The sequence below is a fragment of the Protopterus annectens genome, chromosome 3.part0 (assembly GCF_019279795.1).
Source record: "Protopterus annectens isolate FY-2018-M chromosome 3.part0, PAN1.0, whole genome shotgun sequence".
In the NCBI taxonomy this organism is placed as follows: Eukaryota; Metazoa; Chordata; order Ceratodontiformes; family Protopteridae; genus Protopterus; species Protopterus annectens.
The window spans coordinates 516,608,358-516,628,357 of NC_056731.1; the positions used below are offsets into that span (position 1 = coordinate 516,608,358).

General features: G+C 43.1%; 1 protein-coding gene across 1 annotated transcript in view; it reads left to right on the top strand.

The window, feature by feature from the left end:
• Positions 1-20,000, top strand: part of SEC61B (SEC61 translocon subunit beta) — a 112,038-nt gene that overhangs the window by 82,180 nt on the left and 9,858 nt on the right. The window contains exon 3 of the mRNA XM_044064934.1: positions 2,400-2,501. Coding sequence (XP_043920869.1) covers positions 2,400-2,501 — 102 coding nt within the window. The remainder of the gene's footprint in view (positions 1-2,399; positions 2,502-20,000) is intronic.

Sequence of the window (20,000 nt, forward strand, 5' to 3'; positions counted from 1 at the left end):
AAAAAAGTGTCTTTAATTTACTAGATATGTCATGAATCATTAGAGAGAACAGTGACTTCCCAGTAAATAACTAATTTTAAGTTGTATATTGTGGAAAGATGACTTGATTTTAGGTGTACAGATTATCGCAATCTTATGCACATTTATTGTTTTTCTGAATAACAATCCACTGTCAAGTTTTCTTTGCCTCACTGTGAATTGTTATAGACACTTTTCTATATTCAGATACCATTGTATTGATATCCGTTAGTTCAAAGCAGTCAATCAACTACTTTTGTGTCTGCCTACTGTAGCAACAAATCAGTTGCTCATACTGTAAAGGCTACAGTTGCGTGTGCTTTTGAAGCCAGCAGTCTGCAGTATTAGTTGCTAGTGTTTCTGTGAAGGTGTTTCACATAAGCACTACATCATGAAAATGAATGAATTAATGCAACTCACTGACCTCTGCAAATTTGGGAATGTACAGTGTTCAGCCTGCGATTTATTGGGTGAATAGGGTAGACCGTGATGAGAAACTATCAACTCTGCTTCATTTAAGGAAAATGCAAGCAAAAATAATTGCTAAACAGTGCTTCTCCAAGTGACTTTTGCATTTTTTTGCATTATCTTTTGTTACAAAAAAATGTGGCAAATTCTGCTGCAGGGCTGCTATTTTATTTGTTTATTTATTTTGCCTGACTGTTTTCAGTCCACAGCCTTCTTTTGTAAAGCTGCCCATTCATTCCCAGCTGGGGGCAAGAGTTGGGATGCCCATTTGTTCCCATCCAGGATGAGAGCCACGGGTGCCCAGTGGTTCCTCAGTCTGGCAAGAATGGTTTGTTGCATGGCTGTCAATGGGTAAGCCATGAGGGGACTTCAGTCTCTAATGACTGCTTTGGTGATGTCTGCTCCCACATCAGTGGAGATTATGAATGTGCACCAACACATGTTGTTAGAGTCCTAACAGAATCCTGGCTTGGGAAATCATGCCCACTCCTTTTTGGCATCCATGATCTTGCTATTGGGACTGGATTCTGCTTCCTCTTGTTAGGAAGAGGAAGCATCTGGGGTGTCACCAAATCTCTCCCCTGGATGAGTTTTTGGGGAAAAAAAAAATCTCATCTTTCCCTCTCTACACTTGACTCCTCCAGTATCCATGCTGATAATCAAATTCTGAGTGTTTGGATACTATTGAATGTTCTGTACCTCTCCACTACTGAGCTGGTTTGGTCCTAAACATTTAAGAGCAGACCGACCTGTGGCAAGTAAACTTTGATTTGATGGGGGGGGTGGTTAACGAAAGCCCAGTTATTAAGGCTTTTACCTCCGGAGGCTAGCAAGGCCTAGAGGAAACTTCACAAAGTGAGGAAGGATTGGTGAAACCCAGTTCTTCAGAGGGTTCTTTGGCCACAACTGAGAGACAGTGGCTGAAAGTTATTTAAGTGAGTTTGGTGTGTCCTAGTTGATGGTTAATTTTAAACTATCTAGGCTTTCGAGGCAGGTTTGCACACACTACACCTTTTGTCTGGGAAGTCAGGTGGTCCTTCATTCACACTGCGTATATGTTGCTGTAGATTACTAGACTATGACAAAGGTTTTTCGGCAGATGGCAAATGGAGATAGGTTTTGTCCCTATCCCTTTTGTTTTTTTGGACAGATCGGGATAACTCCTCTTTACGGTGGGCTTGTCATTGGGTCCTATAGCTTAAGAGAGTTCCTCTGAGGTTAGTTAGCAACCTACAAGTGCTGGAGCTAGGACTGAAAAATGCATCGTTGATATCTGTGGTTTCATGTTTAGGATCACCATTGTTTTTATTTATGCCTTCCTCTAGTTTGGTCTTCCTTTGGCACTACAGCTGTCATGGAAATATTCATTTTGCAACGAGGACAGTTTTTCTGCAGTCAGTGCTGTGTGACATCTGATGTAAAAGTTGTGGGTACTTTAATTCTAGGTATGCAGAGAAAACTCTTAGTTGCAGGAAGGCTCCTTTACTCTGTCCCCCTGCCTTTTAATTATTTTTTTCTTGGCCAAGAAATGGTGAGATATGTTAAAGCATTTCATTATTTAGTTGTGGACAGAATTAGCAGTCTGGAAAAGTTGAGCACCAAGTTATCCTGATCTGTTATGCAAGGATTTAAGAGCGAGTTCTGAAAAAAAAGTAAGAGGCTAGAATTTTTAGAGGAAGGAGATTTGTTGGTATTCTCAGATAAGAAGCCGAATTGAAAGTGAATGAGTCACCTCAAATTGCAATACAGAAACAGTAAATTTCTAAATTGATGAAAGAATACCAAAAAAGGTTATATAAAGTGCAGAAATGGTGGCAAAGGAGACTATGTAGTGTAAATATGCAATGTCCATTAGTAAATTGCTGTCTCTTCCCTGTAGAGGAGGATTTACTCTAATACTCTCTCCCTTTTAGGAAAACTGCAAGCAGTGGAAGTAGAAGTGCTGGTCGTGCTCCTTCAGGGGGCACAGGAGGGATGTGGAGGTTCTACACTGAAGATTCTCCTGGCCTGAAAGTGTAAGGAAAAGAACAAATTATTTCAGATGTGTTCCTTTTTTATAGTATCCTGATGTCATAATCACTTCTGCAGTCTTAAATGTTACCTGCTCGAGTAATAGAGTAAATATTAATCAACTTACTTTGTCATTTTTGGTAAGCTGCTTGGCAGAACATGAACTTGTTCATTTTCTGGGAGAATCTTTGAGGGTTGTGCATTTAGTTAATATTTTTATCTCAGCTTGTTATTGGAATATTCTTCTCATTACAGAGCTGTTAAACTAACTGGAAGCCGAAAGACACAACAACAGAGATGTTAAACTGGCTGTAAATAACAGCTAATAATTATGACAGGTGCTCTCTTATGCAGCACTTGCAAGTTTTTTATCAACTCTTTTTTTTTTTAAGCTCATAAGACACCAACTGAAATTCTCTTTAATTTTAATGGGTGAACTGCTTTTAAACAACTTTTCAGTGGAAAGAAATATCAGAGCAGTAATTATAAAGATTTCGTTTTTTAATTTTGCAAAATTTGATCCAAGTTAAAGGTAGGATTCCTTTTAACCTTTTCTGTGTTCTCTTTTGGGTTCTGTAACATTGAGTGCATTATTGAAATGTCCAAAAATAATCAACTTTTTTTATGTAAAGTAAGGATGAAAAAATGTTCTAAAAATTCACTTAGTCTTTCAGCTTGGAGGATAGGATTCTGATTTCTGGTAGTGCTTCCATTTTTTCTGATGTTTTTACTGTCATGTGTAATGCTGAGACTGACTAAATGTTTTGCATTATGAATTAATATGACCCTTCAATATCAAAGGGCTAAGGTTTGGCTCTGCTTGCTTGTCCATTTTTAGTAATACTGTTCTAGTTTTTGTTAACTTGTTTGAAGTTCAGTGTTATGTATTCTTTTTAAGCACACTTTTTATTTCAGTTCGTACCATCTTTCCCATCACTTGCACTTGTTTCAGCTTAGGTTTTGTAAAGGGTATCCTTCACTTAAGATTTCAAGTTGACCAGTATCTGTTCGATAAACCACATATTTTTTTCATTAAAAAATTATGTTGCCTCCTTATGAACCAGCAAACACCATTTTAAAGTGCCTTGAATAGAACATTTTTTTCTTAGTACCGATTATTTCTGGTGAGAGAATTTCAGCGCTTTCAAATGCTGACATGTATTTCTCCTATCTGATTTTGGCTAATTGTAGGAGTCCCCTAATGTGAGGCAAGACTACTTCCTTAGCTTAGGAAGGACATCTTATGATGTATGGCTAAAGGGAGAATACCCTGTTCAATGTTCAGCTCTTTTGATGTCCTTTAAAATGGTGAAAAAGGTAAGAATAACTGAGTGAGGCCGGAAATTACTATTGAAAGAGTCTGGGGCAGGGACAGACAATGAGAGGCCATAGTGGCTTAAGTGATGCATAGCTGTGTTTGTCCCTAATCCTACATCTTGTGTCTGTTCAGACAGCAGGATTCTCTCTTTTCGTCAGCCAGGCCTCTAGCAAATTGAGCAAGATTTTTAGGCCATGTAGGCCAGACAGTTTCTAGGTGTCCTTGACAGACCGACAGACATTGACCGAATTTTGCTGCTTTTGCTTGTTGGGGATCTCAGGATATACCAGCCATTATTATATAGGAAGCTTTGTGAGAGACTTAACCAACTTTTTTTCAAGGGTTAACATCTAAGGTCCAGTAGCGTTACCCCCCCCCCCCCCAATGTTGCAGCCTTTGACACCGACTACAAAGAACATTTGTCCCCAGTGTTGCAGTATTGATGTTCAGGTTTTCCTGCCATGCAGAAGACAGTGACCGGTCTGATTTTTTCAAAGTCTATTCGTCATCCTTAGCCGACGGATGTTTGGCTGATGTTTAGATGTCAGGGTGTAAGAAGGATATCCGTTGGCATTATCTTCAGTTGTTTGTTCTTTTTAGCTCTGCAGCCCAGTGCATTTCTAACTGTACCAGACGTTTGCATTCTGTTGATTGGTCCTTTCTCCAGACTTTCAAACTAATTTTAAGTAAATGCCCCATTGAGAGATTGATTCTTCTAATTCAGTGTTCAAAAAAGTTAACTGCTTGAAGTGTGGGAAACAAATCCTACGTAAAGACTTTCATTCTTATTATCTGTTTTGTCTGGGACCTCGGCACGATGTTTCCAGTTTTCAGGGTTGTGCTAGATTTACAGCTAAGACCCTTAAGTATATGACCAAAGTCCTCGAGAAACACATGGGAGTTCTCGTACCCAGCTCCTGTTGCTCCCCCACCTTCCTTGGCTTCTACTGCTACTTTACCAAAGAAACAAAAACATAAAAAAAGACCCTGCAGACAATGGCTATCCTTCCACATCTGCACCTAACTTGACTGACATCTCTGAAGTGCTTTTGCAGCTCCCAGATCAGAAATCTACCAGGCCTGAATCTTCTGGCATAAACACTCTGAAGACCACTCGACTCTTTGTTGGTTGGGTCGGAGGTTGCTCAGCAGGCCTCTGCTTCAAACATCTGTTACTGATGAAGATGTTTCATCTACAAAAGCTGTTCTGCAGGAACACATGCTTTAACTTGGACTGAAGCCCCAGCTGCCCAACCACAGACAAGAGTCCTGTCTTGCTAAACAAATGCCTAAACTGAAAAGACCAGTCAGCCATCCTCCTCCTGTTCTCCAGTTGTGTGCTATTACTACTCCTCTTGAAAGTCAAGATCTCCTTAAAATCTCCCCAAGAGTTTATTGCCTGAAACCTAAGAAGATCGGCCAGGCACTACAGACTGCTCCAGTAGCCTCTCCTAGCAAAAGACCAAGGTATGTGTCCTTTTAAGAGTAATCTGATTATTCAGGATATGCGAATGAAGAGGTTATTATTTTGAACACCCCCCTCCCCCCAATCCTATCCTGACTCGATACCCTTTCCTGTGCTCTTCCTCCAGAAGATTTATCCTTTAGGGATGCATAATTTTCTGCACTTATTTAAGATTTGAGTGAGTAAATATTGTGCGTCTTGGATTCAGTAAATATTGTGTGTGTCTCTGAATCTCTGCAGTTAGCCATCTGAGCTCACTGAAAGTTGTTAGACTGCTTTGAAATTCCTTTGTTAGTGTTAATTAGCTTGGGGGTTTCTGATAACATTAAAATCTGTGTTGGTTACATTTCTAGTAATCATTTTAAATCGAGTTGCTGGCTACTGAGACTTGTCTGCATATATCAACTGGACATAAGCTGATTTAAGTATATTTTCCTGCCCTTATTTAAGATTTGAGTGAGTAAATATTGTGTGTCTTAGATTCAATAAATATTGTGTGTGTCTCTGAATCTCTGCAGTAGTTAATCTTGGTGGCTTTGGAATTGCCCGCCCCTGCTGTAAATCTCTTTTTGCACACTCCTCTTGGACCCATCTCATTCGCTCACTCAGCTGAAGTACAGTGAGATCATATTTTGATTTTGGATACTCTTACCAGTCCCATCTCCTCTGCAGTGTACAGAGAGAGCACTTGGGAAGGGCATTCCCCTACAGCATCTTAATCTGCTCTGTTTCCTCCATCTCAAAAAAAAAAACAAAACATTTTTTTGCACTTTAACTGCCTTACTGTATTTGTGTTTCTTCCTACTTTCTTACCTTATTTTGCTTTTGCCTCTTTTAAAAGTACTCAAATTTATTCTGCTGCCTTTCTTACTGCTTGTTAGTATCTTGATTAAATTGCAACTGTTATTCTAAGGCCCTTGGTTTAAGCACTTGGGCTTCAAACCAGTTGTTTTACATTAGGAAGGTTTGTGGTCTGCACTGTTGTGGCAGGACAGGTAGCGTACATCCTTCTAAGTTGGGAACTGCTGATTGAAGGCTCAGTGTCTGTTATTCTAAAAGTGTATTAGTTCTAGGTTAAGGACTTGGGCTTCAGGCCAGTTATTTTACATTAAAAAGGTTTGTGGTCTGCACTCTTGGGGGGAGGAGAGGCTAGATTCTGCCCTTCTGAGCTGGAAATTTCTGGTTAAAGGCTTATTGTGCATGCTTACTTGAACTGTTTCTTTCCGAAATCAGTATGCCTTGTTTGCTGTAGCATAGACTAGATTCAGGCCGGCTGGATCTAGCTTTGTTTGTATGAATTGTGCACTGACCCAGGCCGTCTTTTTTGGAGAAGGTTTCTCTGTACCCTAGTGGCAGGACTTTGCAGTTAGAACTTGTCTGATTGAAGACTGCTGGAACAGAGTTCAATTTTAAGCTTTTTAACTGGTCAATTGGGTAAAGTGTTGTTTTGATTGTATCTGCTCTATTTTCTGGAAAAAAAAATATATATATATATATATATATATATATATATATATATATATATATCCTTCTTTCTCGCCTTTCTAAACTAGTATAGTCCAGATGTTCATCGTGCATACAGCTGCAGTAATCACATATGGGTTCTCTGCCATCAGGCGGTCCCTCGGTCGGCCGAATTCCAAAGTCTAGGTCCGGCGTCGGTAGCTGTCCCTTTCTTCCTGACGTCAGTGAGGCAGGGGTATATAAGACACAGCCGACGCCATTTTCTCCAGTCTTTTTTGCCGCGCGGTGCCCGAAGCAGAAGCAGTTCGCAAGTGCCGGTCGGCCAGCTCCTGAATTTACGAAAAATTGGAAACCGAAGTCTTCATTAAAGCTAAGTACCCCGTTGGGGAAACTTTTCTTGCCTCAGACCGATGTCAGAAAAAGTTAACAATTGTATTTCTTGTGGGAAGCAAATACCGCATAAGGATTTCCATTCCCTCTGCATACCTTGTTTAGGGCCAGACCGCGACGTCTCGGGCTGTTGCTTTTGCGCTACTTTCAATAAACGCACTATTAAGCGTCGGGCGGAGTTCGCCCAACACTTTTTTGGTACAGCCTTTGATTATAAAATGTCGTCGGAGACTCCGACTACCGTTTTGTCCAAAAAACGCAAGGACAAGGACCGACACCACGCCAAAACCGGCTACACGTGGTCCGGTTCTCAGCGAGACGCCTATGCAGTCCCCGACTACCGAGGACACTTCTTTGGCGGTGTCTTCTGTAACCGAGACCGCAGGTACCTCGGCCCAGACCCAGACTACAACCACCGAAGCCACTGTGAGCGTTGAATCTCCTAATGTGGACCGGTCCACTTCTACCCATGGTGTCTTTAGACCCTCATCTTCCTTTTCCATTAAGGCCTTTACTAAGTCCAAATCATCCAGGCATCCCAAGAGGCCTGTTGCACAGGTCCCATATCCAGGCCCCATGCCTAAAAAACAGATGCTTAAAAATGGCTGAGGATTTAATTACTCTTATCAGGGGTTCACAACCCCCTCCAGACAAGAGACCCAGAGTGGAGGAAGATTCTCCCTCTTCTGATCAGGGATCCATTTTTTCAGAACATTCTGATGTAGAGGAACACTCTTACTCCCCTTATGAAGATTCGTATGCAGAGCAGTCCATTCCTTCTGTATCTCCTCCTGAGGATTTTTCTTTTGGGGAAACCTTGCACACCTTGAGGGAACACTTTCATTGGGAAGGCCAAGACTTTTCTGATTCTAAGAAAAGACTTAGGGAATTTCTTTTGTTACCTCAACACAGACCTCTGGCGATACCTCCTGTCTTGGACATACTTGATGATGTTTATTTGGAGGCTTGCCTTAGTCCGGATTCCCTGCCTCCTGCCCCAGTCAAACCTGATAGGTACTACAGAATTCCTAACACTCACCAATTCCTTTACAAAAGCCATAATGCTGACCCTGAAACTATTTCTCAAGGCCCCAAGGGAATGAAGGCCTCTACTGCTAAGAACCCACTACCTTCCGAAAGAGAGTCAAGATCCTTAGAAAGGTGGGAAAAAAAGGTATATACCTCGGCCACTCTAGCCATGAGGGCCTTAAATTGTCAGTTTCATATGCTTAAATATCAGCAGTTTCTGTTATCACAATTGAGAAATAAAATGTCTCAACCTGAACAACCAGACTTGAAGGAGTTGCAGGATATGATGCATAGTGCAGAACAAGTGGGCAAACACACCTTACAATGTGGCTATGATGCCCTAGAGGCTTCAAGTAGAGCTGCTGTTACAGGATCAGTCATTCATAGACATGCCTGGCTTAGGGAACAAATCTTGCCTGATCATGTGAAGGCTAAACTATTAGATGCTCCTTTACAAAAGGATGTGTTATTTGGTACTAATGCTGAGGAGATACTACGGAAAATGGAAGAAAAAGCCAAATCTATGCAAACTGTCAAAGCTTTTCTACAGGTTCAACCACCACGTTTTAGCAGAAATTGGCCTTCTAAAAACTGGTCCTTTCCGGCCACAGACAAGCCCCAAAGAGGTAGATACAGGCGCACAAGGGGCAGAGGACAATCACAAGGATCATATAGAGGCAGGCAATGGCAAACTCCAGCACCAAGAGGTGGCAAAGGCGGTGCACAACAATACAGGAAACAAACCCAATGACTTCCTCCTTTCCATGCCAAGCAAGTCTGAGCTGGCAGCACCCTTGGGAGGAAAGCTGGCATTATTTACAAGAAATTGGCATATTGTCACAACAGACAAATGGATCCTGGACGTAATAAACAGAGGCTACAGATTTCATTTTCACACGCTTCCAAAAATGAGAGGCATTCCAAACCTGCCACACAATCAAAGGGCAGAGGCACAACTACAAATTTCAAAGCTCATAGACATGAACGCTATTCAAGAGGTACCTACTCACGAGCAAGGTCAAGGTTTTTATTCCAGGCTATTTCTGGTACCAAGGAAAGGATCCGACTGGAGACACATTTTGGACTTATCCATCCTAAACACATTCTTACTCGTACCAAAATTCAAGATGCTCACATTACAGCAGTAGCTTCCCATGCTGGGCAAGGAGTTTTGGCTGGTAACATTGGACCTCAAGGAGGCATACCTGCATGTCCCAATCAGACAAAGCTGCAGAAGATACCTCAGATTTCTTGCAGGTTCAATGCACTATCAGTTCTCTGCATTGCCCTTTGGCTTATCTACTGCGCCCAGAGTATTCACGAAATGCCTGGCATCAGTAATTGCCTACTGCAGACTTCAAGGGATACAAATTTACCCTTATTTGGACGACTGCCTGATCCAAGCGGACAGCAAGCACATACTTCTGGATCATCTGGCTTATGTAACACGGTTACTGCGTTCTCTGGGATACACAATCAACAAAGAGAAATCCAGGCTAACACCATCTCAGAAAATAACTTTCCTGGGTGCCAACTTGGACACAAACACCCAGATGGCCTATCTTACGCCAGAAAAACAGGGGCAACTAACTCAGTACTTCAAAACACTAGCAAATTGTACCAGGCTTACTGCAAGGAAAATCCTGCAGGCTCTGGGCTTCATAGCATCTTGCATTCTTTTAATCCCTTGTGCAAAGTTGCATATGAGGAAGCTTCAATGGTACCTAAAAAATCTTTGGTCTCAGCACAGCCACAGTTTGGAAACAATAATACCAATAATTCCATGTTTACAAAAGGAATTTCTATGGTGGGCTTGTCAAACAAACACAGGCCTCCCATTCTGCAAGCCTCAAGCAAATCAAGTCATCACAACAGACGCCTCAGATTACGCCTGGGGGGCACACATGACAGACAGGTGCATTCAGGGCAAATGGTCCCAAAAGGAAAAGCACCTTCACATCAATCAAAAAGAAATGCTAGCAGCGATGAATGCAATTACAGCTTTCAAGGACTTGCTGCATCCAGGTCAATTATTGATAAGAACAGACAACACCACAGTAATGTGGTACATAAACAAACAAGGAGGAACACATTCATACCCCCTGTGCAGACTATCCATGACACTTTGGAACTTGGCTCTGGAATGGCAAATCGAACTTCAAGCACAGTACTTGCCAGGTTTGGAAAACACACTGGCAGACAACCTAAGCAGAAATATGACAGATCCACACGAAAGGAAGTTGCATCCTCAAGTGTTTACAAAGATAACCCAAGCGTGGGGGAGGCCAGACATAGATCTCTTTGCCTCCCACAGGAATCATCAATTGGAAAAGTTTTGTTCAAGGACCTTTCATCCAAAGGCCTGGATAGTGGACGCCCTTTCATTCAGTTGGACAGCATGGACAGTTTACGCTTTCCCACCTCTGCCTCTTCTGCCCAAGGTGCTCTTGAAAGCAAGAGCAGACAGACCAAAGATGATACTGATTGCTCCAGACTGGCCAAGACAACATTGGTACCCACTCCTGAGGAGCCTAACTCATACTCCTCCCTGATCCCTACCTCTAATGCCTCTTCTGCTGACTCAGCACAGCTACAAAACTCTTCACAGTCAGCTCAATCTCGCTGCATAGAAAATTCCTTAACACCACAACAGACCCTACTCCCCAAAGAGGTGCAGGATGTCATTTTGGAGGCCAGAAGACCATCTACTAGAAAGGCTTACTCCGCAAAATGGAAACAGTTTTGCTCTTGGAATGAGAAAAAAGGCCAGGACCCTAGAAAACTGAATTTGCCTCAGGTATTACAGTATGTAGCTGAGCTGTTGAACAGTGAACTTTCATTTTCCTCCATAAAAATCCATGCCTCAGCCATTTCTGCAGAATTCAACACGGATCCACCCTTATTCTCTCACCCACTCTTAAGACAGTCCCTCAGAGGGGCAAAGAATACAAGACCACCAAGGATTCAACCAATACCAGCCTGGGATCTTAATTATATTCTAGAAAAATTAACATTGCCTCCTTTTGAACCAGCTGCCTCAACAGATTTGCAATACTTGTCCTGGAAAACAGCCTTCCTTCTGGCCATTACCTCAGCTCATAGAGTTTTGGAACTACAAGCCCTCATGGCTGTGCAGCCCTTTCTCATCTTCCATCAGGATAGGGTTTCCCTTCGAACCAACCCGTCATTTATGCCTAAAGTGGTATCCAGGATAGCTTTAAATCAAGCAATACACTTACCTACCTTTTACCCCAATCCACAAAACAAAGGGGAAAGGCTGCTACACTCCTTAGACATCCATAGACAGCTACGTTATTATTTGGACAGAACAAAGCCTTTCAGGAAATCAGAACAACTCTTTGTGTCCTATGCTGTAGGAGCTGAAGGGAAGCCAGTTACCAAACAGACAATTTCAAAATGGATAGGTCACTGCATACGGTTTTGTTACTCCTATCATGGAAAATCTGTCCCTACAGGCATCAGATCCCACTCCACCAGGGCCACAGCTACCTCTACAGCCTTCCTCAGAGGAGTTCCTATCAAAGATATTTTGGAGGCAGCCACTTGGAGTTCTGTGCATACCTTCACAAAACACTACCACCTGCCTTTATATTCCAAAACTAGAGCAGGCTTTGCCACTGCTGTGTTGCAGGGCATTCTGGCTCATCCCAGTTCCACCTAGTGCCTACCACCCTGTGCGTAGCTTTGGGATTCTACCCATATGTGATTACTGCAGCTGTATGCACGATGAACATAGTACAGTTTTGTACCCACCATAAATGTAGATGTTCGAGTGCTAATACAGCTGCAGTACAGGTTTCCCTCCCTCCTTCCCCTCTTGGTAAAGGCCTAGTGGCTAACACCTCTTCATACAGCCTGATTGGGTTATCCTTCTATGGTGTATGCTACTGTTTTTTTGATTATATTGCATTGCATATATATATATATATATATATATATATATATATATATATATATATATATATATATAATTTATGTATTGCCTTCCTTCTGGGGGCACCTGACATCTGGGGCAAGAAAGACTGAAGAAAATGGCATCTGCTGTGTCTTGTATACCCCTGCCTCACTGATGTCAGGAAGAAAGGGACAGCAACCGACGCCGGACCTAGACTTTGGAATTCGGCCGACCGAGGGACCGTCTGACGGCAGAGAACCCATATGTGATTACTGCAGCTGTATTAGCACTCGAACATCTACATTTATGGTAGGTACAAAACTGTACTTTTTCATGTTATTGCTGAATCCAGGGTTGTGTTACAAGTTTCTGTGTTGCCATACCTTACTTGGATAGAAGGAAGTTTCTCTGTTCACCTGTGAGAGAGGGGAGCTTTGAGCAGGCTATCTGTCCCTGGAGGAGTGGTTTCAGCCCAGAAGTTGGTAGTTTATTGGCCTTTTTGGGCTAATTTTGATTGTATCTGCTCTATTTTCTGAAAAAAAATGATATACTTGTTTCCCACCTTTCTGAACTAGTATAGTCCAGTTTTCAGGTTATTGCTGAATCCAGGGCTGTGTTACAAGTTTCTGTGTTGCCATTATCTTACTTGGATAGAAGGAAGTTTCTCTGTTCACCTGTGAGAGAGGGGAGTTTCTCTGTTCACCTGTGAGAGAGGGGAGCTTTGTGCAGCCTATCTGTCCCTGGAGGAGTGGTTTCAGCCCAGAAGCTAGTAGTTTATTGGCCGTTTTGGGATAATTTCTATCTCTTTCACTTCCCTGCTATAAAAACCTCATTTGCACAGTTTTTACGCTTGTATTCCACTCAGAAAGTGCCTTCCAGGTGTTCTGCAGAGTCTACAGCAGCAGAGAGATAAGAGCGACTTTGGAGTGATCAAGTATAAGTTTTCTGCTTTTCTTGCTGTCTTAACTAATTCTGCCTAAAACGCCATTTTTTTTTTTTCTCTTAGCGAATCTGTGATTTGAAAAGTTTGTTATTGTTACAACTCCGCACAGCTCCTCGTGGTGTCCTGCAGAGTGATACAGGCAACTGGTAGGCTACACACTCAAGTGCGCTAGCCGAATCAAAGCATTTACTGTGTTTATGTACCTAATTTCTGCTACTTAAAGATTTTTTTTTTTTTTTTTTTTTTTTGTTTCCTGCCTTTACTGAACTAGAATAGTCCAGTCTTCAGGTATTGCTGATCTCTGGGTTGTGTCATAGTTCCTGTGTTTCCCATGTCCTTATTTGGATAGGAGGAAGCTTCTTTGTTCACCAGTGAGAGTGGGGAGCTCTGAGCAGCCTATCTGTCCCTTGAGTGGTTCCAGCCCAGTAACTTGTAGTAGCTTATTGACCGTTTTGGACCATTCCCTATCTCTTTCTAACCCCCTGCTTTAAGGTCAGCTTTAGAGCGCTTTTGCGCTTGTAATTTAAAGTTTGTCCTGTTTGTTGCATTTACCTGTTGAGGCTACACACTCAAGTGTGCTAGCATCTGTTACATATTTATTGCATTTTCCTGCTGTTCGCTGCAAAAAAGAAAAAAAAAATATATATATATATCCTCATTTCTCATCTTTCCTGACCTAGAGTAGTCCAAATACAGGCTTTGCTGTATTCTGGACTTTTGGAAAGTTCCTGTGTTGCCCATTTCCTTTCTTGGATAAAGGGAGGCTTCTTTGTTCACCAGTGGCAGTGCTTAGAGCAGCCTATCTATCCCTGGAGGAGTGTTCCCAGCACAAGAATCTGGTAGTCTATTGGCCGTTTTGGGCCAATTTCTAGCTCTTTCAAGTCCCCCTGTATAAAACCTGCTTTGGCGCGTTTTTTGCGCTTGTTACTACTCAGCCAAGCTCCTCGTGGTCCTGCAGAGTGGTGCTAGCAGCAGAGAGGCTAGAAGAGTGACTGCTAACCTAAGTGTTTTTTTTTTTGCTGCTACTACCTGGGCGACTGTCCGATCTAGCTAAACTGCAAGTATTTCTGCTTCTTGAACTGTTTTAAACTGTTTAAAGTTGTTTTTGCACCTGCACTTTTGAAGTTTGCCCTGTTTGTTGCATTTACCGGTTGAGGCTACACACTCAAGTGCGCTAGCCTGTGTTACATATTTATTGCATTTTCCTACTGTTTGTTGCAAAAAACAAAAATTATCCTTGTTTCCTGTCTTTCCTGACCTAGAGTAGTCCAAATACAGGCTTTGCTGTATTCTGGACTTTTGGAAAGTTCCTGTGTTGCCCATTTCCTTTCTTGGATAAAGGGAGGCTTCTTTGTTCACCAGTGGTAGTGGGGAGCTTAGAGCAGCCTATCTCTCCCTGGAGGAGTGTTCCCAGCACAAGAATCTGGTAGTGTATTGGGCCAATTTCTAGCTCTTTCAAGTCCCCCCCCTGTATAAAACCCACTTTAGTGCGGCTTTGCATGATTTTGCGCATAGCGCAGCATCGGGCAACACCGCTTAATTGAGTTTAAACCATTCTCGGCTCCACAAAGTCTGCTCTTCACTTTTTCCCTTAGAACTGATCTAGTTCTCATAATAAACACCCTATTCATACTCTAAAGCCTGGCACTTGCTCACTAAAGCAATTATATACGTCAGCACTAAAAAATTAAAAGCACTACACCCTCACAAAATCCCCTTGAGTACCTTGTTCCCCATTGACCCTTTTTTCAATTATAAAGGAATTCCCAATACTATTCTAGCATGTCCAAAGGTCAGTTGTCAGTCTCCTCTCCGTTCCAGCTGGTGAATCTGGGAATCTTGAGGCAATGTTACAACTGCCTCATGTACACAGACAACCCACTCCTCCTCCCAACAAATTCCAACACGTGAGCGATGCAACCATATAGCCAAACTGGAGGCTAAGCTCTCTCAAGTCAGTACTGGCGTAACCAGTCAGGAGGAGAAGGAAACCACACTCACTACAATTCCAGTCTCACATAGACCTACCACGACAGCAAACCAAACACATAAACACACAAAAACATACTCGGAGGCTGTAAATAAAAATCTGCCTAAGCAACAGAGACCTCCAAAGCAGACACCCAAGCAACCGCTACCCCAAAACAAAACATGTGCAACACATAGCTCACAAAGCCAGTGTGCTGAACAGTCACAGCCCTTAATGCTAAACAACACACCTGATACACTTGTAATAGGTGACTCTATCGTCAGGCACACTGACGTCCCGCTCACCAGGCTGAACAAGGAGAAGGTCACGGTGAGCTGCCTGTCGGGCGCTAGGATCTGCCACATAACACAAGCACTCGGGTCACTCCAAGGTAAGTACAAATATGACTCTTGTCATTGTCCATGCTGGTGTGAATGACCTGAGACGTACCTCCCTGGACTACATGAAAAGAGACATAGAGGAGCTCTCTGAGCATGCGGCCCAGGCCGGTATGACCCTGACCTTGAGTAGCATCTTACCCTCACCAAGAATGATGCCACAATATGAAGACAAGATGATCAATTTCAACAATTGGCTTAAGTATTGGTGTCATTCAAAGGGGATCCAATGCCTGTCAGCCTGGGATGACATGCTCGACAAGCCACAATGCTTCACTAGGGACGGCTTGCACCTGTCACCCCTGGGCTTTCGGATATTGGCAAAGGCTCTTGCCACCCCCACAGTGCCTTTTTTAGGCAAGGCTCAAAAGACAAACCCACCTCCATAGGTATCGCAATGGATAAGAAACTAAGAGTAATGCTACTCAATGCCAGAAGTCTAAACCTCAAGATGCATGCACTCGAAACTCTCCTTAGCATGGAGAACATCGATATCTGTGCAGTAACAGAAACCTGGTTCAAGGCTCTCGAGAGCACCCCAGCACTACCAGGTTATACCTCATACCATGTTTTTCGGCCCCAAAACTTGGACTGAACCACAAAAGGAGGGAGAGTATCAATATTTGTCAAAGATACCCACACCTCCAGGTTGGTGGCAAGGCACGAAGCATCAGAGACTATCCATGTGCAACTAACAGTGGGTAAAACTGCCTTCCAGTTTATAGCCTGCTACAGACCACCCTCCCAAACCCAGGAACCCCACTCGGCCTTCCTGAGAACACTGGAAAATATGAAGGTCTCTCCAAACACCATTATATTGGGCGACTTCAACTACCCAAACATAGACTGGGAGCATTACTCTAGCTCCAACACCCTAGCCCAAAGGTTCCTAAAATTTATAAACTCAAATGCTATGGAACAGCTTGTTACCACTCCCACAAGAGGGGAAAACATACTGGACCTGATCTTCACCAACATGGGGACTCTATGCTCCAGACCAGAAGTGTAACCCTCACTGGTAAGATCAGACCATAAACTAATCTCACTAGATATTCGCATCCCGACCCCAGCCCCTGCCCAGAAAACCACATTGAAAATCTTCTCTAAAGCAAATTTCACACTCCTCAAAACCGAGGTGGAATCCTTCAAAGCCCCCGGGCCTGTGGAAAATACGGCCCAGACCGCAGAATCCTTTATAAACGCATTCTATGAACACCTTCAGGAATGCATGGATCATGCAATCCCAAACAAAACCAAGACCCAATCCTCCAAAGGCAGGCATCCTGTCTGGTGGACCCCAGCCATAAACAAACTATACAATAGCAGGAGGAAGCTACTACATGATAGAACAAAATCCCAAAAAGGGAAGGCATCTCTGATCAGTATTAGCAAAAAACTACGGCCACTCATAAAATCGTCTAAGGCCAGCTTTGAGAGAAAAATTGCACAGGACACTAAGGATAATCCCAAGGCTTTCTTTAGTTATGTTAGAAACTTGGGTGGGAATTCCCAGATATGCTCAGAATTGGTCCAAAATGACAAAAAATACACCGAACCCACAGACATTGCTAACATCCTAGCTGACAGGTTCAGCGCAAACCCCCCCCCCCCCTTCCCCACCAAAAGGGCAAATATCTATCCCAGCAGAGTGCTGCCCCCCTGACATCTCAGATGCTCAGGTAAGAGCCGCCCTCTCCAAAGCAAAAAACACAGCATCAATGGGACCAGACGGTGTCGCGAGCTGCATCCTACATGAACTCCAAGAAGAACTAAACCCAAACATAAAACTACTGTTCAATCTCAGCCTTACTACAGGATATGTACCCAAAGAGTGGCGTACAGCAACAGTGGTCCCTCTCCACAAAGGTGGTGCCTCAACGGATCCTGGAAACTATCGCCCCATAAGCCTGACTAGCTTGGTCTGCAAAGCTATGGAAAGGATCATCATGGACCTCATAAATAAAGATATTGGGGACCTACAGACACTGGATCCTACCCAGTTCGGTTTTAAGGGCAGATCATGCCTCTTAAACCTGGTCGATTTCTTTGAAACAGTCACCAAGGCTATTGACGAGGGGAAGGTGGTCCACACAGCCTACCTGGACCTCGCAAAAGCCTTGGATACAATACCCCACTCTAGCATTATAGATAAGCTCACCAGCTTAAATATAAACCCCTGTGTCACTAGATGGGTTGCAAACTGGCTCAAGGACAAAACCCACATGGTTAGAATTGCTGGAGCCATGTCAGACTCCAAACCAGTTACAAGTGGCGTCCCACAAGGCTCAGTCCTGGGACCTCTCTTGTTCGGTATATATTTCTCGGAGGTACAGGCCAGCACGGAAGGACTGTGGCTGACCAAGTTCGCAGATGACTGCAAACTGGGCGCCATAATCGGCTATTTGGTTATGGCACAAGAGAATAGTGCTTCACCAACAGAGTTATTGGCTTTAGTGATCTGCAAGTGATTTTTTTTTTGCTGGATCTTAGTGGTCTGGTAGTACGATAGGGTTGGAGTAGATTCTGGAGGGATGGGGCATTTAGTGGATGGCTTGCTAGTTTGTGGGCGAGTGATAGTTGATACCATTGAAGGAGGTGAGGGAGTTCAAGCCAGCCCAGTTCAGCAAGTGAGAGACAGAGGTGACTACGGTAGGATGCCCCTGCGGCGAATTTGACGATTTTGTTGTAGCAGGTCTCTAGCTTGTTTAGATCGCATTGCCTTAGGTTGGTATGTATTGGAGAGGCATAAAGTAGGGTAGAGATAAGGTGGGAATTTTCTATTGAAATCTTTGCTGCTTTGGTGAGAAGTTGCTTATTTCTGTAAAAAGCTCCTAGTTTTTTGTGGACTTTTTTTATGGTCATGGATATGTGAATGTCAAATTTTAGTTTCTGTTTCCACTCCTAGCAATTTGGTGTGTTCAGTTGGGCATATAGTATTGTTGTCTTTTGCTGTGATGTTAGTGAGAGTTGTTTTGAGTATGTTTGGTGGGTTGGAAGATGAGTAGTTTAGTTATGTTTGGGTTGAGTATTAATTGGGCATCAGATAACCAAGTTTCAACAGAGGAAAAGGCTTCCTGTGTGACTTTTTTGCAGTTTGGGTAGGGACTGGGCTGAGCAGATGATGGTTGAGTCATCTGCGTATTGTACGAGTGTGCCATGTTTGGTGGCAGAGGCTAGATTATTGGTGAAAACAGAGAAGAGTAGGGGTCCAAGGATGGATCCTTGGGTGAACCCCTATGAAGACAGGTAGTTGGGAAATATGTCATCCTGCCATACAACGGATTGTTGGCGGTCAGACAGGTAACTCTGAAACCAGTTTGTGACTGATTGAAAGAAGGATAGGTTATTGAGGACAGAGATGAGTTTTGTGTGGGACCATGTCAAATGCTTTGGATAGGTCTAGGAAAGTAGCAGAGGAGAGAGAGACATTGTTTTTATGCTGAAGGATAGTGTTAGTAAAGGAGAGTAAGGCAGTGGTGGTGCTATGGTTTGGTCTGGAACCATGCTGAGTATTGGAAAGGAGGTTGTTAGTAAGGAGGTAGTCTGAGACCTGAGAATGTAGGCATCTCTCTAGTATTTTGGAGAGTGTGGAGAGAATAGCTATGGGGCAGTAATTGGTTTAGTTCTGTGGAAGGGCCGCCTTTGTGGAGGGGAATTATATGTGATACTTTCCACAGTGTGGGAACGTAACTTTCTGACAGAGATTGGTTAATCAAGATGGATACTGGGTAGGCCTGAGCATCAGCTGTGATTTGTAGGTATTCACTTGGGAGGTTGTCTGATGTTAATTTGGTGGGCTTAAGTTTAGTTAAGAGTTTTTTTTTATATGTTGGAGGTAGGTGCAGGAGAAAAAGAGAAGGCAGTGGGAGATTACTAGTTGAAGGTGTAGGTTGGAGGGGAGGGGGGTTGTGTTTAGCTAGTGATAGTATGGTTTGTGTAAAGTGTGTGTTGAATGAGGTAGCAATATTTTTGGAGGAGTGAGGGATGTTAGGAGGAGGGGGTACTGACTTTACCTGGGGTGGAGGATGGAGTTTATGGAGGACCAGAATTGTTTGGGGCTGTGTTGGGAGGTGTCCAGGGCAGACTGGTAGTATTGAAATTTGTCCTGTTTTATTAGCTTTTTAACTTTATTGCATAATTCCAGGAATTCCTGTCTAGTTGAGGGGGTTTCCGTTTTGCGCCAGTGCTCCCAGGCTTTATCCCCGTTTTTCATTTCTGACTTGGTGGTTTTCTGTAGCCATAGGGAGGGTTGTGCTTTTGTTCTGGAAAGTCTTATGGGTCATGGTAATTAAGGATGCTCAGGAAGGTAGTATTAAAAAATTCAACTGCGTCGTCAAGACTGAAGTACTTTAGGGGATGCCAGTTACATTCTTTGAGGGATGAGATGAATGTGAGTGGGTTAATGTTTAGTTTTTTACGTATTTGACGGTAGATGACAGGTTTAGCTTGGTATAGGTATTTTTTGAGTAGGAATGTTGGGGAGTGATCACTGAGGCTATCTGATAAGCAGCCTGTTATATATGACTGGGGGCTCTTACTGACTAGTATCCAATCCAGAGTAGTGTGCTTGCTGGAGTTTTATTTATCCTGGTTGGCGACTGGACTAGTTGGG